Source organism: Ovis aries, chromosome 1 (genome assembly GCF_016772045.2).
Source record: "Ovis aries strain OAR_USU_Benz2616 breed Rambouillet chromosome 1, ARS-UI_Ramb_v3.0, whole genome shotgun sequence".
In the NCBI taxonomy this organism is placed as follows: domain Eukaryota; kingdom Metazoa; phylum Chordata; class Mammalia; order Artiodactyla; family Bovidae; genus Ovis; species Ovis aries.
The window spans coordinates 39,033,423-39,053,978 of NC_056054.1; the positions used below are offsets into that span (position 1 = coordinate 39,033,423).

At 42.1% G+C, this 20,556-nt stretch overlaps 1 protein-coding gene across 3 annotated transcripts in view; it reads left to right on the forward strand.

Moving 5' to 3' along the window:
* The window catches only part of PGM1 (phosphoglucomutase 1), a 68,467-nt gene that overhangs the window by 31,110 nt on the left and 16,801 nt on the right, over nt 1-20,556 (forward strand). For all 3 annotated transcript variants that reach the window (XM_004002041.6, XM_004002042.6, XM_060410545.1), the window contains exons 2-7: nt 5,311-5,473; nt 5,819-5,965; nt 7,472-7,597; nt 10,206-10,396; nt 11,837-11,991; nt 15,217-15,332. In XM_004002041.6, the coding sequence (XP_004002090.1) occupies nt 5,311-5,473; nt 5,819-5,965; nt 7,472-7,597; nt 10,206-10,396; nt 11,837-11,991; nt 15,217-15,332 (898 nt within the window). The remainder of the gene's footprint in view (nt 1-5,310; nt 5,474-5,818; nt 5,966-7,471; nt 7,598-10,205; nt 10,397-11,836; nt 11,992-15,216; nt 15,333-20,556) is intronic.

Below are 20,556 nucleotides of genomic sequence, written 5' to 3' on the forward strand. Positions count from 1 at the left end.
TACCGAAGTACAAAGATGTGTATGTTGTATACACCTCAATGCTACTAACATCTGATTAAGTTTGATTATGACTTCAGAGATTGTATATTGTGATGTTACCCCTGAAATTACATTTGTCGCATTGGGATTTGGGGATGTAAACTCAGTTTCTTATGCTCTGTGCCTGTTGCTTGAAAATGTACCTGTTGCTTTTAGACATTTAAAGCTCACCCCGGCCTTAAGCTGTCTTATCTACATTCTAACCAGTTTTGAGGGGCACTCTGTCCTGCGTAGGAGGCTCTTAGGAGCCACGGAGAGAGGAAGATTTTGTTTTCTTTCAATGGCTTCCTTGTTGAAGTTCAGTCACTTGTCAAACAGGAAAACAAAAGCCAGGGCACGCTGTTATTTGTGGATCCTGGTAGTCGTGCAGAAATGCTGGGAGAGAACTGGAAAATGTTAGGTGTGAGCCTTCCAAGAGGACCTGTTAGAGGGGAACCCACTTATAATGACCTTGGATACAAAGAAGTCCTGTGTGTGGTGAATTTGTGCAGCAGGGTAGAGATAATAACTTCTGTGAGCCTATAATATAAGGAGGCTCTGCTAAAGCTCTCCATTGTGAAAAACTGTGTTGGCTGAATTAACCAAATCGGAAGGAATCTTGCACCAGGAAGCACTGATCTTGATAATCTAACAATTTGCACAGTCTCACTGATTTACAGGAAGGCAGGCATCAGAACATTTTGCTGTTTTTGCTCTGCAAATTCCTCCGTGGGACCAAAAATACATTTTTAGTGTTTTAGATTACACTTAACAATAATTTGGAGCACATAGTCCTTCAGTACTTATAGATTTTAAAACGTTGTTTTATTTCCTTTCTGGAAGTGATTCTGAGAACATAAAATTTAGCATTATAACCAAGTGCGTTAGGCATTTATTTTCAGTGTATTTTTACAATACACTAAGCAGGTGTGATTGCAAAAGTCAAATTTAAAAAAAAAGCATATGTTAGTTACCAAATTCTATTTAGAAGAGTTTATACATCCTATTGTTGTTAATGTGAGATTCCCTTTGTACCCCAGTTTCAGAATCTGAATGCTTCTCATGTAAAATTTGCTGATAAAGCACTCAAATATGAAATTATGATGCATACACATTTTTAAGATAAAGTGTGACATGCTGTAAATTTCATCTTTGAGGAGAGCTGCAAAGGCAATGGTATTAAGATGCTTTTAATCTTTTGGGAGAGAACGAATGAAACATTATTTCTCTGCATATATCTAGATTGTTGAGTGGATCTGGTACACTGTCCCCTTTGCTGTGATATATTTGGCTTCATTTCATTCTTGTGCAAAGCAGAAGGATGTGGAAGGGGTGGTAGGAATGTGTAATTCAGGCAGACCCTGCAGACTTTCTCAGATTTACGATCTGAAGCTTTGCTAAATAATGCATTTAAGTGCTGATAATTGACTAAATATGGTAACTGCCTATTTGTTAGAGCTGTGGCAGCCCAAGCGATATTTTCAAGTCTTTTCAAGGACATTCCTTATTAAAAATAGTGTTGCATTTGAAGTACTTGTGCTACCCAGCTGAATTACATAAAACGTTTAGTGGACCGATAAAGCACTTTCATCTGATAAAACCTATCAAATCCTATTTAGCTTGATTTCTTTTTCTAACATATCCTAAATTCTATTTTAACATCCCTTTGATTGTGGGCAGAATTTAGGGAGGCAATCTAAAGGAAAGATAATTTATTGCCACAGATTTTGGTATTAATAGAAGTGAGGGTTCTTTCCTCAGTTTTGTCAATACCCACTATACCCATGAGCCGATTCTAAGAGAGCTTTTCAGCCTGGCGAGCTACATGGAAATAATTTCATTTCTTCCCTTTAGTACGCTTTTATCTGGTACATTTATGGGTAGTAGAATACACTTTGCCTTTCCTTTTATTTGCACAGAGCTGTCTGCAGTTACCGGCGATTTTAATGTACAAAATAAAACATTGGTAGGGTCTCATTTATGGTACTGGTATCTCATTCAGTCCCCAGAGATTTATCCTTGAGATAATTTTAGAAATGAGAATAGAACCTGTATGTATGACTGGCAGAGCAAAGAAAATGGAACCTTTTGTTTGTTTGTTTTGTGTTTTGGAGAAACATAAACAAATACCAAGCCCTAGTTTCAATTGAAAGGAATATTTTAATGTTTGCTCCCTGTCGTGGTTAACTATAAAATGCTGAGGGAGAAGGAGGTATCCAGTTTAGCAGCAGGACTTGAGTTACGCAGAAGGGAGCTGTGGGCAAGAGTAAGGGCAGGAAATGCTTTTTGGTGAAGGACTCTCAGTGCAGGGCTGAGGGGGTTGTCTCTAAGTTGGTAGACATTTGGGACCCAGGGAAGGGTTGGTTTTGTTTGTTTGTTTGTTTTTTCCCTTTTTTGTGTTAAATTGCATTTGTGAGTTAGTCACTCAGTCGTGTCTAACTCTTTGTGACCCCTTAGACTGTAGCCTGCCCAGCTCCTCTGGCCATGGGATTTCTCAGGCAAGCATACTGGAGTAGGTTGCCATTTCCTCCTCCAGGGGATCTTTCCTAGCGAGGGATTGAACCCGGGTCTCTTGCACTGCAAGCCGCTTCTTTACCACTGAGTCACCTGGGAAGCTCGTTGCAAAGTATACCTAACACAAAATTTGCTGTTTTAACCGTGTTTAAGTATGCAATTCAGTGGTGTTCATTACATTCATAATGTTCTGCAACCATCACCACTGTTTCCGGAACCTTTTCATCATCTCATCTAAAACTCTGTACCCACTAAACAGTTAGTCCCCACTCTCTTCTTCCTGCCAACGTTGGTTCTGCTTTCTATGAATTTGCCTCTTCTGTGTCCATCATATAAATGGAAGCATCCGATACTTGTCCTTTTCTGTCTGGCTTATTTTACTTAGTGTAATGTTCTCGAGGTTCACCCATGTTGTAGCATGAATCAGAATTTCCTTCCTTTTAAAGGGCAAGTAATATTCCATTGTATGTATATACCACATTTTGTTTATCTGTTCATCTTTCAATGGACATTTGGGTTGATTCCACTTCTGGTTATTGTGAAGAATGCTGCTGTGAACATGGGTGTGCAAATACCTGTTTGAGTCACTGCTTTCTTTTTGTGTCTGTACCTAAAGTGGGCCTTCTGGATCATATGGTATAGGGAAGGTTTTTGAACGGGGGAGGAACACAGAACTATGGTCTAGAAAGCTAAACTAGGTGGGCCCGGTAGGTCAGATAGATTCAGGGAGGGTAGAGTAAGGGAGGTGCAGGTGGGAGAGAGGCAGGGGAGATTGAGTCAGGAGCTATTACAATGCTCCAGACATCCTGACGGGGAGGAGGACAATAGAGTAATATCTCCCAAATATCAAGTTGAAGATGAATATTCTTGAGCGGAATTCATGGGAAGAGTCTGCTCTGGGAGGTCAGCTATACCTGTTCTTGGGCTCAAGAGAAAGAATCTACCATGGGCTTCCCTTGCTTCTCTTGATTTTCTTACTCACTTCCTGGTATAATCCTCTCAGTCTTGGACCATTACTGACTGCAGATTTCACCATAAGGAATGGTAGAATTATGGGGTGACCTGTGTGGCATGGCTTAATATTCGTTTATCAGCTTCCCCTTCTATGTTAAGCACATACGGGATCGAAGTAGAAGTCAGTGTGCTTGATGCACACACGGAGTTTTCATATTACTCCACCAGTCACTGTGGCTGCTTAAATTGCCATCTCTAAGCTCCTCTCATCAGAATTATGGAACTGCTCAACCACAAAGCAGTTTTCATCAGAACGGCACCCAGAAACTGCCGGAAGCGTGAGATGTTACCATTCCCACTGTATTGAGTCAGGGAGTTACCACTTCCTGAGGGAGGCAGGACATAAGAAATACATTAGAATAACAGAAATTGTTCAGGGATAGACATACAAGAGCCAAAAGGGGCCTGGAATGAAGCGGCTGCTTCCTGGGAGGTGGTTGACAATGGAGAGGTTTAATTATAAGCCAGTCAAGCTGTTAGTGACCTACAGGAAGTTGGCAAAGCTAACAATCTCAGAAAAACCTCCCCAGGGAAGCCAGGTATCTTATTGGCGTCTTCCACCATCAAGTCATTTCTTCAGCTGCATTTATCTTGGGTGGGGCAAGAAGAAATAGCAACTGGAAAACTTAAATACGTCCCTGTGTCTTCAGAGGGGAGGGTGGAAGAAGGGCACAAACTCCTCCTTTTTAAAATCTTTTCATGAAGCAATCACATTTTTAGTCAGAGGAACTGATGGAATTCCCTTCTTTTCCGACTTGCATCATGTTGAAACAGATAAAAATTACAATCATTTTAGCAAGAAGCTGTGCTTATAGATACCATTTGTGAAAGATATGGGCAGCTGAGTTAAGAACGCAACCTGTAGCTCCTTCATGTAGGTGGTCCTGGCTGGTTTACCCAGTCACGCTCCCAGCATTCCCTGCCTCAGGCCCAGGAGGAAGCCCAGGTGCATCCTAGTGTGGATAGGTGTGTTCTGCTTTGAGGAACCCATTGTATTAGGTTTGACATATATTCACTACCCTGTGTGAAATAGCTAGTGGGAAGCTGCCAGGGAGCTCAGCTCAGTGCCCTGTGATGACCTAGAGGGATGGGATGGTGGGGGGAGCTCCAAGAGAGAGGGGGTACATGTACACATATAGCTGGTTCACTTCATTGTACAGCAGAAGCTAGCACAGCATTGTGGAGCAATTATACTCCAATTAAAGAAAAATCCAGGCTTGAACGGCAATAAATTTGTGAGATACATTTTATAACATTTCTTCATACAAAGTTTGCCCCTTTTACTTTTTTAGATATTTTAGTTTACAAAAGCCTCCTCTTTGGGTTAGAATTCCTTTAACTAGCTAAATTTATAGTCTCTCTTCCAATTTGGATTGTCAGTATGATTAAAGTGGATAAAAATGTGGGTTTTCCCACAGATTTATAATGTATCCAAATTTTATGAACCTAATCTGGAAAGGCCCTGTTTTCTTTTCTTGCCAGAACCTTATAGCACTCCCAGATCATACACTATAAAGTCCCCCAAAACTATCGGAAGAAATGGCTTTGTTCAGCAATGCTGATTCTATTTCAATAATAGTGTTACTCAACAGCAACTATAAAATACTTCAATATAATAACACTAATAACCCAAGCTGTTAGGAGTTCATTAAAGGGCATCCTTTTTGGTCCAGTAGAATACATCTTTGTCCATCAAGCTGTTCTGGCATCACTGTGCGGTGGCTCTGGATGTATTGAATATTAAAGTTTCTGGATTTCTTCTAGATTGGTCGCTTGGTTATTGGACAGAATGGGATCCTCTCCACGCCTGCTGTATCATGCATCATTAGAAAGATCAAAGCCATCGGTGGGATCATTCTGACAGCCAGCCACAACCCAGGAGGACCCAATGGAGATTTTGGAATCAAGTTCAATATTTCCAATGGAGGTGAGTTTGCTGTCATTTTAAGCACAGCCAATGTTATGTTCTTTAGGACAAACCAATAACCTAGGCCTTAGAAGGTCGGGATTAAGGTTCTCATCCTTAGCAAGAGAGCTTTTTGTTTCCTTTTGGTGAAAATGAGATGCTTCTCATTTTGCCATACCTGAATATGAGATGCTCTGCATGAATGATCATTAACACATTTTCTTTTAGAAAATTCTGATACTTTGCTGCTTGAAGGATGGCATGGCAGATGCACTAGTGAAGAGGAATTAGTCGATGAGCTTTGTGTTCTTTGTATTTCCATGTCAGCTATACAAAATGACCTACTGTTTGCTGTTCGATTTCCAGGTCCTGCCCCGGAAGCAATAACTGATAAAATTTTCCAAATCAGCAAGACAATCGAAGAATATGCAATTTGCCCTGACCTGCACGTAGACCTTGGGGTTCTGGGAAAGCAGCAGTTTGACCTGGAAAACAAGTTCAAACCCTTCACAGGCATGTTTACTCCCCTCCTCTCTTGCCCACTTCTAGTTCCAACTTAAAGGATTTGCCTTTCAAAGTTTTAATAAAGTGGGTCTTTATCTCTGGAAAGATTGTGGTCACCAAGCTTTGGATGCATAAATTAGGAGGTCTGGAATTGGGTCTGGGAGTCTAGAGACCTGGGCTGTCTGGGCTCTGCTGGGGATCAGCTGAGGGACCTTGGGTGAGTCAATTCTAAGTCTCTCAGCTTCAGTTTTCATACCTATGAAACGTACAGCCTTGATGAGAAGACCTGTGACATCATGTTCACAGCTGTCTTTTATTGAGCTTTTATTATGTGCCAGGCTCTTCAGATGCATTATCTCATTGGATTCTTACATTAGCCCTGTGAGGACAGCGCTATTACTATTCGCTTTTTCCAGATGAGGAAACAAAGGCAGAGAGAACTTGAGGAACAGACTCAGGGTCACATAGTCTGTGAGTGGTAAACCCGGGTTCAAATGTAGGTGTGAAGGCATATTGTTGGTGAGTGGTAAACCAGGGTTCAAATGCAGGTGTGAATGCATATTGTTGGTGAGTGGTAAACCAGGGTTCAAATGCAGGTGTGAGAGATTCCAAAGCCTGGCCCTTGATTTAATTTTCAGTAAAATCAACTTAGACCATTTTGGGGGCTAAATTTAAACTCCCTGTGTAGCAGCTGTGGCAAACATTTTATTGTTGAACGCTAATGTATGATTATAATTGATGAAGTTATTAATACAATGAGGATGAGATGGTTAGCAGTGTGACTTGTATTTCGACTTTGCTGTTACATGTGTTCTTTCCTCTGGACTGCAAGTTTGTGGGATGCATTTTGTGTTTGAACCTACCCAGAAGGACTGATAATCGCATCCCAAGGAAGAGGAAGGGGTGCTTTGGTACATCTTGAAGACATTCTTAGGGTTTAGAAAATACCAGTAGAGAATTTCTTAAACATCTCATGTTTTGAAAAAGTTCAGAGCCCTGAAAATTCAACAAGACTTAGTTCTTGTGTTTGTTTTATTCCTTTAGCAGTGCATGTGAAAAGTGATTCGTTAAAAAATTTTTCTCTGCTTTTTAGCATTAAGTCTTAATGGCAATGGGCCTGGAAAAAGTACAGTAGGTGTTACATTTTCTGTTATTTTTTGACGCTAAAATACACTTCCTGGAGATGCATCAACATAGCAGTCGAGCAGTTTACCATCAGGCAAACCTCTGTCGAAATTCCTCAGTGTGCCACATCCCAGCTGTGTGGGCAAGCTACTTAATCTTTCAGAACTTGAACTTCTCGTCTATAAAATAGAACTGATAACATTTACCTCTCAGGAAATTTGTGTTAGTTTTGAATAAGAGATCATGTAACAGCCCTGGCACACTGGAGCTGTTCCATAAATGTCCTTTTAAAGTAGCAATTGCATGTTTACAGCCAAATAATCATTTCAGAGGATAATATTTCTAAAAGTGTTCAGTTCCTCCATCTTTTAATGTTGCTTGTTCTCACAGTGGAAATTGTGGATTCAGTGGAAGCTTATGCTACAATGCTGAGAAATATCTTTGATTTCAACGCGCTGAAAGAACTGCTTTCTGGTCCAAACCGACTAAAGATCCGTATAGACGCCATGCACGGAGGTATGGAGCCCTTTCTCTTTCCTTCTCTTCTCTCAAAGCTATGAAGCAGCTCTCGACTTTGTGTATCATGATACCTTAACAAGCCTTTTCTTAAGCCTGTCTCTGGCAGTGCTTACACCATTACTCTGCAGTCATTTCAGAGTAATATTCACACAGATAAAATCTAACTGTATGCAGCAAAAATTCCTCCTGGTAAGGTAGTGTGACGGTCAGTGTTTCCACATTAAGCATCAGGTTTTGAGTAACATGCAGCTATTTTTGTGGACTCTCCCTCCCCCTCAGAAGATGCCTTAGATTCTTCCTAAACGCCCCCGTCTATTCCCAAGGGGAGCCATGGTTTTCTAGGTCTGATAAATGTGCTCCTGAGCCCCACACCCCAGTTTCCGGTTCCCACATGCGCCTTTTCTTAGAAGCTGACCAGAGCAAGCTGAGGGTTCAATTCAGGAGCAACAGGATGTATGGCTCTCCCTCTTCTTCCTCTATGGGTTTTGTGGCCAGATCATTAGAGGTGGCAGCCGTCACCGAATCAGAGCCGTGAGGTTCTCTTGATGTAGGAATATGGGAATTCCTGAGCCCCTGGCTTGTCTATTTGTTTTGTAATAATTTGGAAGTTTAGGATCTTTTCCTTAAAAATCTATTCATTTGTTTCTTATTTTTGGCTGCATCAGGTCTTGGTTGCAGCACGTCGGGTCTTTCCTTGTGGCATCCAGGTTTCTCTCTAGTCATGGCGGGAGGCTCTCTAGTTGAGGTGTGCAGGCTCAGTAGTTATGGCATGTGGGCTTAGTTGCCCTGCCACATGTGGGATCCTGGTTCCTCAACCAGGGATCACACCCACGTCCCCTGCATTGGAAGGTGAATTCTTAACCACTGGACCATCAGGGATGTCCCTAGAATTTTAGAATCTTTGAGTGGCCACGATTTTCCCTGGTGCTGGAATCCATCTGCCTGCCTAGTTGGGAAAGACTTTTTTTGCCTGTGCTTGAACCCTTCCTATGATACTGTCAAGGTCCTTCTGTTACACCGTAAAATCTGTTAGAAAACGTCTCCTGGTGGCTTGAAATGGTCTGTCTCTGGAACTTCTTCCCTTGGGTCCTAACTTGCCTCTGGAATCTCGCAGAATGGGCCTCCTTTATTCAGACAAAGGCCATTCTGACTTTTCAAAACATTCAGCAGCCGTGTGTTGAGTAGCTGCTATGTGTATGCTTGGGGGTATGGATGTAGTCAGGGATGCTGTAGACAGTTCCTTCAAAGAGCTTGTGATGCGTGGGGAGATGAAGTGGGTAAGAAACCAACCACTGCCAGGCCAACAAAATGAGGCTTAGATAAAATTTCAAGTAGTCTCCTTGGGGTGTGGAGGAAGGCGCAGTTTGACTGAAGGTATCAAGAGAGGTTTTCAGGAAGAAATGGCGACCAACTCAAGCTTTTATGAAAGAAAGATGCAAGGTGGTGGAAGCTCCAGTGATGGTTATACCCAGCTGAGGCAGTGGCTGCAGTCAAGGCATGAAAGATAGAATGGAGATGTCGCATTAGGGGAATGAGCAAAAGCCTTGGCTGGCTCGAGTATGGCACTTGTGATGGTGTATTTCCCAGGAGAAGCTGTCTCCAAGCTGACTTCTTTCTCCAAGCCTTTCAGTTCCTCAAGAGTCTCGGTTTCTGTGCCCCTCACAGCTCTGGCTGCCTTGTCCTCATCCTGAGGTGTGTCAGTAGCCTCCTTAGCATGCCCCCAGTGGGAGACACGAATTCTATACTGTCCTGACCTCTGTCGCATATATTGGTGTTGAACCTTCCTTGGTTGAAAGCATTTAGAGACGAACGTTCTTGATCATAACACTATGTATCACTGTAAAGTATGTGACGGGTTTTCCCTGTTGTATGTTGTTACTGTGTTTTTGTTTGTCTGTATTCTTTTAATCAGTTTGTTGGAAAGCATGATAGACGAGAAAGATTAGGACTCTGAATCCTAGCTCTCACTCCTGCTATCTATCTGTGTAAGTTTGGGCAAATAGCCTCCTCTCAGAACCTCCGTTTTCTTCCCCTAAATTGGAGGTGGTAATCATAGTACACAAGCTTTTATAAAATATGGGCTGTTGCTTGTTATCAGTGCCTCATATCTATTAATTCATTTAATTCTCACGTCTACCCTGTAAAGGTAACTACTATTATTATCCTCATTTTGCATTTGGCATAGATGGAAGCACAGCAGAGAGATGAAATAGCTTAAATAACTTTCCTCAAAATGGTACAGCCAATAATTGACAGCTGAGATCTGAACCCAGACACTCTGATTCCAGAGTCCAGGTTCTTAAAGCGCTAAGTTGTAGCACCTCATGGGCCATTTTGAAGGACTGAGAAAATGTTTAAGAAGCACCTGTGTAGCAGGATCTTCATAAGGTTCGCTTCCTTCCCTTCCCCCACTCTTTCCTAATCCCTCATTATTCCTGCTTGTAGAACTTTCTACTCCAGACTCATCTGCCCACAAGCCCTTGAATACAGTTTGCACACTCTCTGCCGTTTGTGCCATTCTCCCTAGATCGCCTCTACCTAGTCCCCAGTCCTCACCTTCTGTGATCAGTTTCATTTCTGGTTCTTCATTTCATGTTCTGCATAGTCGTGGGACCATATGTGAAAAAAATCCTCTGTGAAGAACTCGGCGCCCCTGCGAACTCGGCAGTGAACTGCGTTCCCCTGGAGGACTTCGGAGGCCACCACCCTGACCCCAACCTCACCTACGCAGCTGACCTGGTGGAGACTATGAAGACAGGGGAGCATGATTTTGGGGCTGCCTTTGATGGAGATGGGGTGGGTGCAAGTGCATTTACGTGGACTCTGATGCAGGCCAGGCCTAATGTGCTCAGTGGGGGAAAGCAGGCCCTGCAGCCTGGAGTGCAGTCAAGCTCCCTCATTGCACCTGGAGTCGGGGCTCAATTATTAGAAGACCCTCTTGACAGGATGACTTGAAGTAGAACCATGTGTCTAGTGTTTGCTGAGAAGGGCAGGGTGATTGGGGCCTGGTTATCATGTCTTGACTGGTGCTCCATGAGCTGACTGGGTTCTCGATCTCCATCCTTAGGTAGATTTTTGCTCTTAGCCAGCAGCTGGATCCTTGTTCAATCTCTGGAAAGGGTTTTGGTCTTATGATATACCCATCTGTTCATTCACATTAGCTGAAAGATGAAACTATAATGAGAGAATTAACAGTTTATTCTTTAGCTACAGTTAATATTTGAAATAAACATGCTCTTTTATTTGCATTGGTGAGTATGTAACAGACAAGGAGGGACAGTGTCTTAGAGATAGTAAACATTACACATATTTACTTGGTTAAAAATATATTTTGGTGGTTGCTATTGTTCTTTAACATCAGCTGGAATTCATTGTTTCCTATAAAATAGCTTTTTCAATGTTAATATTTTGAGAAATTAAATAGCAGAGATTGGGACATTCCCTGGTGGCTCAGTTGGTAAAGAATCCACCTGCCAGTGTAGGAGATGCAGGTTCAATCCCTGAGTAGGGAAGATCCCCTGGAGAAGGGAATGGCAACCCTCTCTAGTATTCTTGCCTGGAACATCCCATGGACAGAGGAGCCTGGTGGGCTACAGTCCATGGTGTCTCAAAAGAGTCAGACACGACTTAGTCACTAAACAAATGCACAAGCAGACATTATTTTCAGTGTGTCTTTCTGTTGCAGTGCATCCTGGGTTTCCTCTTTACTCTCAGTTACTTGAGCGCTTCCTGTATATCAGGCACCAGGAGAACAGTGAGGTGACAGCATATTTTGTTGGGTCCTGCACCAAATGGAGGTGCCAAGATTTAGGAGCCTTTCCTTGAGGAAATCTGCTTTTTCCTTGGAGAATGCCTGGTAGACCTAGCAAGCTTTAAACAGCCCACATTTCCTCTCTCTGTGATCTCTGCTGTCTTCTGGGAGAGAAGAGAGGTGATTGGTTCCAGAGTTTGGAGAAGGTCAGGGAGGTTACATTCAGCTGGCCTCTGGAGGGAGAACAGAGAATTCAGCCTGGAAGGAGTTTGCACTTTAACTCAAAACAGTTTTAGCTCTTTGGCACGGAGGTGCCATTGGCCTAGTGGTGCTGTACAGATCAATTAGGAATAAAGTCCAGTGTGTAGAACCCGGTATGAATAAATGTATCAGCTTTAAATTTTACAAAACCTCCATGTAAGATCGTTCGGTTTCTTCAGCACTTTGATTAAAAGATCTCCCTTTGAATTCCCCTTCTCCCAAAGGATCGGAACATGATTCTGGGCAAGCACGGGTTCTTCGTGAACCCTTCAGACTCTGTGGCTGTCATTGCTGCCAACATCTTCAGCATTCCATACTTCCAGCAAACTGGGGTCCGTGGCTTCGCACGCAGCATGCCCACCAGTGGTGCCCTGGACCGGTAGGTCTCTCCACTCCCTTGATTCCCAAGCAGGCCCTCATAGTGCTGGGAGCACCCTTCCTCCCCTTTCAGCTCAGACATCTGATACATACGTAGTGTGTGATCTAGGGGTTTTCTTGAAGGAAAGGAGTCATTTTTTCTGGATTGGATATGCCCAGTGTGCTGCTTTAGCACTCTGCATTTCTCCCATCCTGGCTCTCCTCACACTGTGTGCTGAGAGTCTGTTTACTTGACTATCTGCCCTGTTGAACTGGAAACTAATACAGAGAAAAGAATGTCTTTGTCACTGTGCTAAACTCTGACTGATCATGGCGTGCCTGGTACACACACACACACACACACGCCTCATTTTAAAAAAATGAGTGATTGAATGTTAATGGATAAATGAATGGATGGCAGTTCTGCTGTAGTCAAGACATCGTTCTAGAGACTCACTTTGGGCGGTGTGCACAGAGTTGGGGTGAAAGACTGACGTAAGATCAGTGTTTCAACAGAACTTTCAAAGAAATGTTCCCCATCCAGCGCCCATCAGATGCCCATACACGCAAGCATAGTAAATGGCCACTTATTCAAAATCTGAATAAACAGAAAGCTAAAATAGTTTTAAAAATACATTCAGTTTCGGAGAAACAAGGGACCCAGTGACAGTAAACAGTTGGTATCTCTGACTTGCTTGTTTATTATTGTATATCATCTCATTTGAAAAGGCTTTAGGTTAGCTTATGAGATCACGTTTAAAACATCTGATGAATGGAAGTCATAAATGAGCACAAACCAGAGATATTGACTACATCATGTTAGGTGTCCAATAAATAGTTCCTGGATGAATGGGAAAAGAACAAGTGAATGAATGAAAGGCTGAGGCTAGGGGGAATGTATATACTTGGTTCTTATAATCATAACTATTACTCATTAAACATTACCTTATGCTAGACACTAAGCATGTATTTTAAATCCTTTAATTCTCAGACTGGCCCCATGAAGTAAATGCTGTGTTTAATTCCTCTTTACAGATGGGAAAACAAAAGGAAAAAGAAGTTAACTAATTTGCCCAAAGTCACCCAGTGAATGAGGTAGCAGGATTTGAACCCGGAACCTTTGCTCCCAAACACTGGGATGTGCAGTGCAGTAGTTTTCTGGGGCGTGTGTGTGTGTGTGTGTGTGTGTGTGTGTGTGTGTGTATTATGGAACTAGTGCTGATTTCACTTCAGCTAACAAAGTAATGACTGATAGCATATAGTAATTTGTAGTTGACACTGGTTTGTTTTTACATTCACTGTCTCGATTGACCCTCACAGCAGTCCCTATTTTATTTTTTTACTTGCTTTGGAGTATAGTTAATTTACAATGTTGTGTTAGTTTCTGCTTTACAGCGAAGTGAATCAGCTGTAATTCGATAGAGCTAGTCTTTTTTAGATTCTTTTCCCATAAAGGTCATCACAGAGTCTTGAGAATTCTCTGTACTATCGAGTAAATTCTTATGAGTTATCTATTTTATATATAGTAGTGTGTATATGTCGGAGAAGGCGATGGCACCCCACTCCAGTACTCTTGCCTGGAAAATCCCATGGATGGAGGAGCCTGGTAGGCTGTAGTCCATGGGGTTGCTTAGAGTCGGACACAACTGAGCAACTTCACTTTCACTTTCACTTTTCACTTTCATGCATTGGAGAAGGAAATGGCAACCCACTCCAGTGTTCTTGCCTGGAGAATCCCAGGGACGGGGGAGCCTGGTGGGCTGCCATCTATGGGGTCGCACAGAGTCGGACACAACTGAAGTGACTTAGCAGCAGTAGCAGCAGCAGCAGCAGTGTATATGTCAGTTTCAATCTCCCAATTTGTCCCTCCCCAACTCTTTTCCCCCTTGGTAACCATAAGTTTGTTTTCCCACCTGTGACTCTATTTCTATTTTGTAAATATGTTCATTCGTACCATTTTTTTTAAAGATTCCACATGTAAGTGATATCATATGATATTTGTATTTCTCTGTCTGACTTACTTCACTCAGTATGACTATCTCTAGGTCCATCCATATTACTGCAAATGGCATTATTTTGTTCCTTTCTATGGCTGAGTAATGTTCCATTTATATGGTATTTGTACCACATCTTCTTTATCCATTCATCTGTCAGCCAGAAGAGTAGTTAGCATCTTTCCCAGGACTCCACAGCTACATCAGAGCTAGAATTAGATCCTAGTCTTTCTGCCTCCACATCCTCCCTGCAAAGCTGTGAGCTGGTTTGTGGCCACACTATTGTCCATTAGACTGATCAGGTCCTGAAATAGCTTCTGTGTAATCCAAAAACAGTCTAATTCCAGTTTATGTGGATTATATGTGATAATCCACATATAGAATCACAATGGAAAATACTTCATTACCCAGAAACTTTATTTTCACAGTTTTAAAAATCATCATTTAATTTTCCTCAAATATTAGAATTGAAATATGATATTGTTTTGCTAGTAATAAGCATTTTGGGAAGTAAATCTCACTAAAAGGGTGAATGAAATGTAGGTAACTTTTCCTGCTCAAAGGGAAAGGAATCTAAAAAAAGAGTCACTCAAAAGTTTCAAGTAGACTAAGGATAATATAGGGAGAAGTAAAAGATGTGTTGCAGGGGACAGGGGACCATGGATTGGTGTGGATGCAGCTAGTGCTGATGGGAGCCCCCCTGGGCCCTGTCCTTGCAGGGCCTTCCAGGGAATGGAAGGAGCACTGACTGGGTCGCAGGCAGTGGTCATCCTGGCTGTGTGACCTTGGACTGAGTCACATAACACCCTGGGTCCTGTCTCTCTCTCTGTGAAATACTGACCTCCCAAACCCAATATCTTCTGGCTCTATAATTATAGGTGCCTCGAAACGTCATTCTTTTTGTTCATTATGGAATGGTTATAAATGCTGTCAGTATCCAAAACACATGGGTTTAAATAGCCCCCCAAACAGTTTCGTCCATTTTGCCACTGTTATTTTTTCTCAAATATTAAATTCAGTGACCTGAATTAATTCTTTCTTCATACTCTTCTCCCCCTCCTCTGACTCCACATATAATAGCCCATTGTGCACAAGTTTTCTCATATGATTTTCCACCAACCTTAGAATTATGCGTACCTCTGAGCAATGCTAAGTGGAACCCTTGATTACAATAACGGTTGCTATTTTCCATCCCTCACATGGCTACACTAGCAGTCCTGCTGTGATGTAACTTTGATTTCATGCCTTTGAAGGGTGGCTAATGCTACAAAGATCGCTTTGTATGAGACCCCAACTGGCTGGAAGTTTTTTGGGAATCTGATGGATGCAAGCAAACTATCCCTTTGTGGGGAAGAGAGCTTCGGGACTGGTAAGTATGCAGCCCTGAGCTGTTTTTTTCCCTGTAAAAGCTACTTGCAATGAAAGCTTAGACTGCTAAAGCAGACTGAAATAGCAACGGTAGCTGATATGTCCTAAATCAAGATACAGCTTATTTATAACAACCCTGATGGAGTGTACACACTTGAAGAGCAGCGAGCACGTTCCACTGGGGTGGGTTAATTATACTTTCAGAGGGTCACATCTACCAAGGCAGGAAGTTTGGGCAGCGTGGCCATTGAGTCTGTGGGGATTAAACAGAATGATAAACACATTTTTCTCCCCTCAGTGGTCAAGGAAACCTTTATAAATGTTTTTATTTCTAGGAAGAAATATGGTGGAGTGAGTCAGTTTTTCGTTTTTATTTAAGAGAAGTTTTCACCACAGTGCTAAATCTTCTTCTATAATAGGCGTGTGTTTTCTGTAGCAACAGGTTGTAATTTATTAAGGTTATGTGGAGGGAGACCATTAGGGTGGAACTGAGTTGCTAGGTAATCAAGAAATTGACCATGAAGCTCTATATGTAAATTGTGGTGCAATGAAAGAGTAGAACACAGTATGCTTAGGGGATGTTGCATGATCCTTAGACCCCACTTTCCATGTTCTCCCTTCTTTTTTGTAAGTTTTTGAAAGTTTAATTTATTTTTAATTGGAGGGTAATTGCTTTCAATGTTGTATTGGTTTCTGCCATACAACATATGCTTTCCCTCCTTTTCTATGCCTTTCCAGGACTGACTTGAAGTCCCACTTCCATGACCTTCCCAAAGACCCCATCCTGCATCAGTCTCTCTCTTTTCTAAACATTCACTCAGGCTTGTGGCCCTTTCCCCAGGGATGTCTCCAGCAGCCAGGTTGCAAAGTACTTCAGTGGTCATACCTCCTCTCCTCCTATTGCCTCTACCCAATATTTTGAAGTAAAAGAACCAATCTTCTTGATCCTCAGTACTATTCTTCCATCCTTTGTCAAATAAAAAATCAAAATCTATCAGCCTTGCCATTGAGTTGCAATTCATGCTGGTTAAACAGATTAAAAGGCTGATTTCTTTTCCTATAAATCCTAGGGTTGGGTGGATGTTGTTGCTGTTCAGTCGCCCAGTCGTTTCCGATTCTTTGTGACCCCAGGGACTGCAGGATGCCAGGCTTCCCTGTCCCTCACCATCTCCCAGAGTTTGCCCAAGCTCATGTTCATTGCCTCGGTGATACCACCCAGCCATCTCATTCTCTGACACCCTCTTCTCCTTCTGCCCTTGATCTTTCCCAACATCAGGGACTTTTCCAATGAGTCGTCTGTTTGCATCAGATGCCCAAAATACTAGAGCTTCAGCTTCAGCATCAGTCCTTCCAGTGAATATTCAGGGTTGATCTCCCTTAAGATTGGCTGGTTTGATCTCCTTGCTGTCCAAGGGACTATCTTCTCCAGCACCATAGTTGAAGGCATCAATTCTTTGGCATTCTGCCTTGTTGAGCTCTCACAACCATCCGTGATTACTGGGAAGACCATAGCCTTGACTATACAGACCTTTGTTGGCAGAGTAGTGTCTCTGCTTTTCAACACACTGTCTAGGTTTGTCATTGCTTTCCTGCCAAGAAACAAACAGCTTCTGATTTCATGGTTGCAGTCACTGTCAGCAGCGATTTTGGAGCCCAAGAAGAGGAAATCTGTCACCACTTCCACCTTTGCCCCTTCTATTTGCCATGCAGTAATGGGCCTGCATGCCAGGGTTTTAGATTTTTTAATATTTAGTCTTAAGCTGGCTCTTTGACTCTTCTCCTTCACCCTCATCAAGAGGCTCTTTAGTTTCCTCTTCGCTTTCTGTCTTTAGAGTGGTATCATCCTCATATCTGAGGTTGTTGATGTTTCTCCCACCTGTCTTGATTCCAGCATGTATCTTATCTAGCCCGGCATTTCTTGATGTGCTCAGTGTATAGGTTAAGCAAACAGGTAACAGCAGACAGCCCTGTCATACTCCTTTCTCAATCTTGAACCAGTCAGTTGCTCCATACAGGGTTCTAACTGTTGCTTCTTGACCCACATACAGGTTTCTCAGGAGACAGGTAAGATGGTCTGATATTATCATTTCTAAAAGAGCTTTCCACAGTCTGTCATGATCTATAGAGTCAAAAGCTTTAATGTAGTCAATGAAACAGAGATAGATGTTTTCTGAAATTCCCTTGCTTTTTCTGTATAACCGCTCAAATGTTAGCAATTTGATCTCTGGTTCCTCTTTCTTTTCTAAACCCAGCTTGGACATCTGGAAGTTCTTGGTTCACATAATGCTGAAGCCTAGCATGCAAGATTTTAAGCATGACCTTACTTGCATGGGAGATGAGTGCAATTGTCCAGTGGTTAGCCTACTCTTTGGTACTACCTTTCTTGGGAACTGGGATGAGAATTGACCTTTTTCAGTCCTGTGGCCTCTGCTAGATCTTCCTGATTTGCTGACTTAATGAATGCAAAACCTTGATGGCATCCTCTTTTAGGGATTTGAATAGTTCTGTTGGAATTTCATCACATCCACCAGCTTTATTAACAGCAGTGCTTCTTAAGGCCCACTTGACTTCACACTTCAGAATGTCTGGCTCTGGGTAACTAACCACACCATCGTAGTAATCTGGTTCATTAAAATCTTTTTTATACAGTTCTTCCAAGTATTCTTTCCATCTCTTCTTGATCTCTTCAGCATCTGCTGGAGGCGGAAATGGCAAACTACCCCAATATACTTGCCATGAGAACCTCATGAACTGTATAAAAGGGGTGGGTAGGATGAGCTAATAAATTTGAGAAGCCCAGTGACAAAATTCTAAGCAATTTAATACCCTTGAGGAAGTGATGTTACTTCTTGGTAATGAATTGGCTTATGGAATTGGAGGGTATTAAGAATGAGTTTGGAGGTTGAACAATGTCTACAAAACAGGCTACATGATTTCCCAAGGTCTAGGTCTTTGGTGAGAGATATCAAGGCTACTGCTTAGTTCTTTCCTACCTCATAAAATATGAATGGAGCCATATTACTCCACGGGATGCTAGATGACTACTCATCGGACCTGTGAAGTGGTCTTTGCCCGAAATCCCCCCAGTGTTATCCAGTGCAGGCTTTGGATCAGTCATTCTTCCCTATGTGTGAAGCTGTCATTGAAGGCAGGTACCATGTCTAAACTTTGGTTTCCTGACTCCATGTACCTAATTCAGTGCTGAGCCTAATGAAGAGAGAAAAGTCTAGAACAAGGTCTTCCTGGGTGTTTGGATGTGTGGAAAGATACTAGTTCCATGAAGATCAGAAAACTTGGACTACACCTCTCTGTCTTGGACATTCGTGATGATATTATCATTTGAAGATTACAGAACATTCTGCCATAAGGAATCCAGTTTGTACAGTTTTATGTAAACATTGTTAACTGCAATATCTCTTTTTTGTAGTATGTTTAGTAACACATTGCCCCTCAGACCCATGTGGATAGCACTGGGCAAGGCGAATCGGAGTCCTAGGGCCAAGTAACCATCTAGGTATTGACTGGCTGGGAACAGGATTGGAGACAGGGTGCGCAAGCTGCTCCTGCCTCGCATGACAGGCCTTCAGATACCAGAGGGCAGTTCTCAGGTCCTCTCTTCCCCTGACCACCCACGCCTAGTCCTCCAGTCATCCCTCACTTCATATTGTTTATATACCTAGCACTAGTTTCTAATTGTTTCCCCATTCACCAGTGCCCCTCATAGAAGATCATGTCTAGAACTGAGCCCAAATCCTCCAGGGTTGACTTGACAAGTAGAGAGTTGATGGATGACTATTTCTAGAGAACTGGACCCTGTACATTTCTTGATATGACTTTCATTTATGTTAGCTTTTTGGACATTTCATAATACTGTTTAGCTGATTTAATGTTGTAGATAATTATACCCCTTTAAGCTTTTACTCAGTAGCATTTGCCAAGAAAAATCCCCAGATTACATTTGTGGGACTGATTTCTTTGAACCCAGGCATTAGACTTTAAATTATTCCTTGTTAAGGCTTGTTCTTATTTATTTATTTATTAACTCATCATCAAATACTAAGTGCCAACCATGGTTTTATCTTCCCTTTGATATCTTTTATATCAAAAGAAAGGATTCATCCTGAGAAAAATCCACAAACTTGTTCGCTCTCTCTTTGGAAAAAAAGACAATTGTTCCATAATATTTATGAGAAAAACATTTACAAAGCCAGGCTCATAGCCATGGATCACCACTGCTGAGTGAGCGCAGCTGAACTTACTTAACTGAACTTCTGATCTACTTGTTTAGAGAGGAGTTAGGTTCCACCTGCTATGTCCCTTGTTGGCAACAGTTTCCAACAGTTCCTTTACAGAGCATCTCAGGATGGACATTAGTGATCCTACAAGCTTTGAAATATTTGAATTCTGTAGCTTAATTGAGTGCTAGGTCATTTATTTGTGTGTTTTTCTAAATTAGAGTAGAGGCAATTTCTCAGGAAAGCCTCCCTAACTTTCCAGAGTGGGTCAAATCCTCTTATTATTAGATCTCACAGCACCACACACCTCTCCTTCCTTGAACATAGTACAGCTGTCATTTTACAAGTATTTATAATTATTCAATTAATGTCTGTTGGTTCCACTATACTGTAAGCTCCATGAGGACAGGAGTCATATTTGTCTTGTTCTCTATCATATCCTCACAGCCTGGTATAAATCCCAGAATATAATAGGTGTTCAGCAAATCCTTGTTGAATGAATGAGAGAACACACTACTCACTTGGCACCCTCCATTCAGACAAACCAGAGCCCTGGTGTTGGAAAAGAAGGGACTAAACATTATCCAGTATAGTTTCCTGTGTTTTGATGGAGTCATGAGTGTCTAGTCAGTGCTCTTCTGCTTAAACACTCACCTCTGGCAGAATCTGGGACTCAGCACCACTCTATTCCATAGTGCAGAGCTGAGGACCCACAGTCTTTGTGAGACAAGATGACCTTTTATAAAAGAAAAGGAGAAATTTACTTGCAAAGAGGTGCAAAAGAGTCAGACTTCACAAGAACTGACTCACCAAATAAAACAAATCACTAGCATTTAAATGCACAAGCTGTAAGAGTACTCTTACCAAGTACACGTTAGTCTGTTCATGGTGGAGAGACAGCGACTGTCTCACGTGATTATTGTGGCCACCAAGGCTATGACACTCCTCAGCCATCAGCGTCACAAATGCCAGGGATGAAGGTGTTTTTGT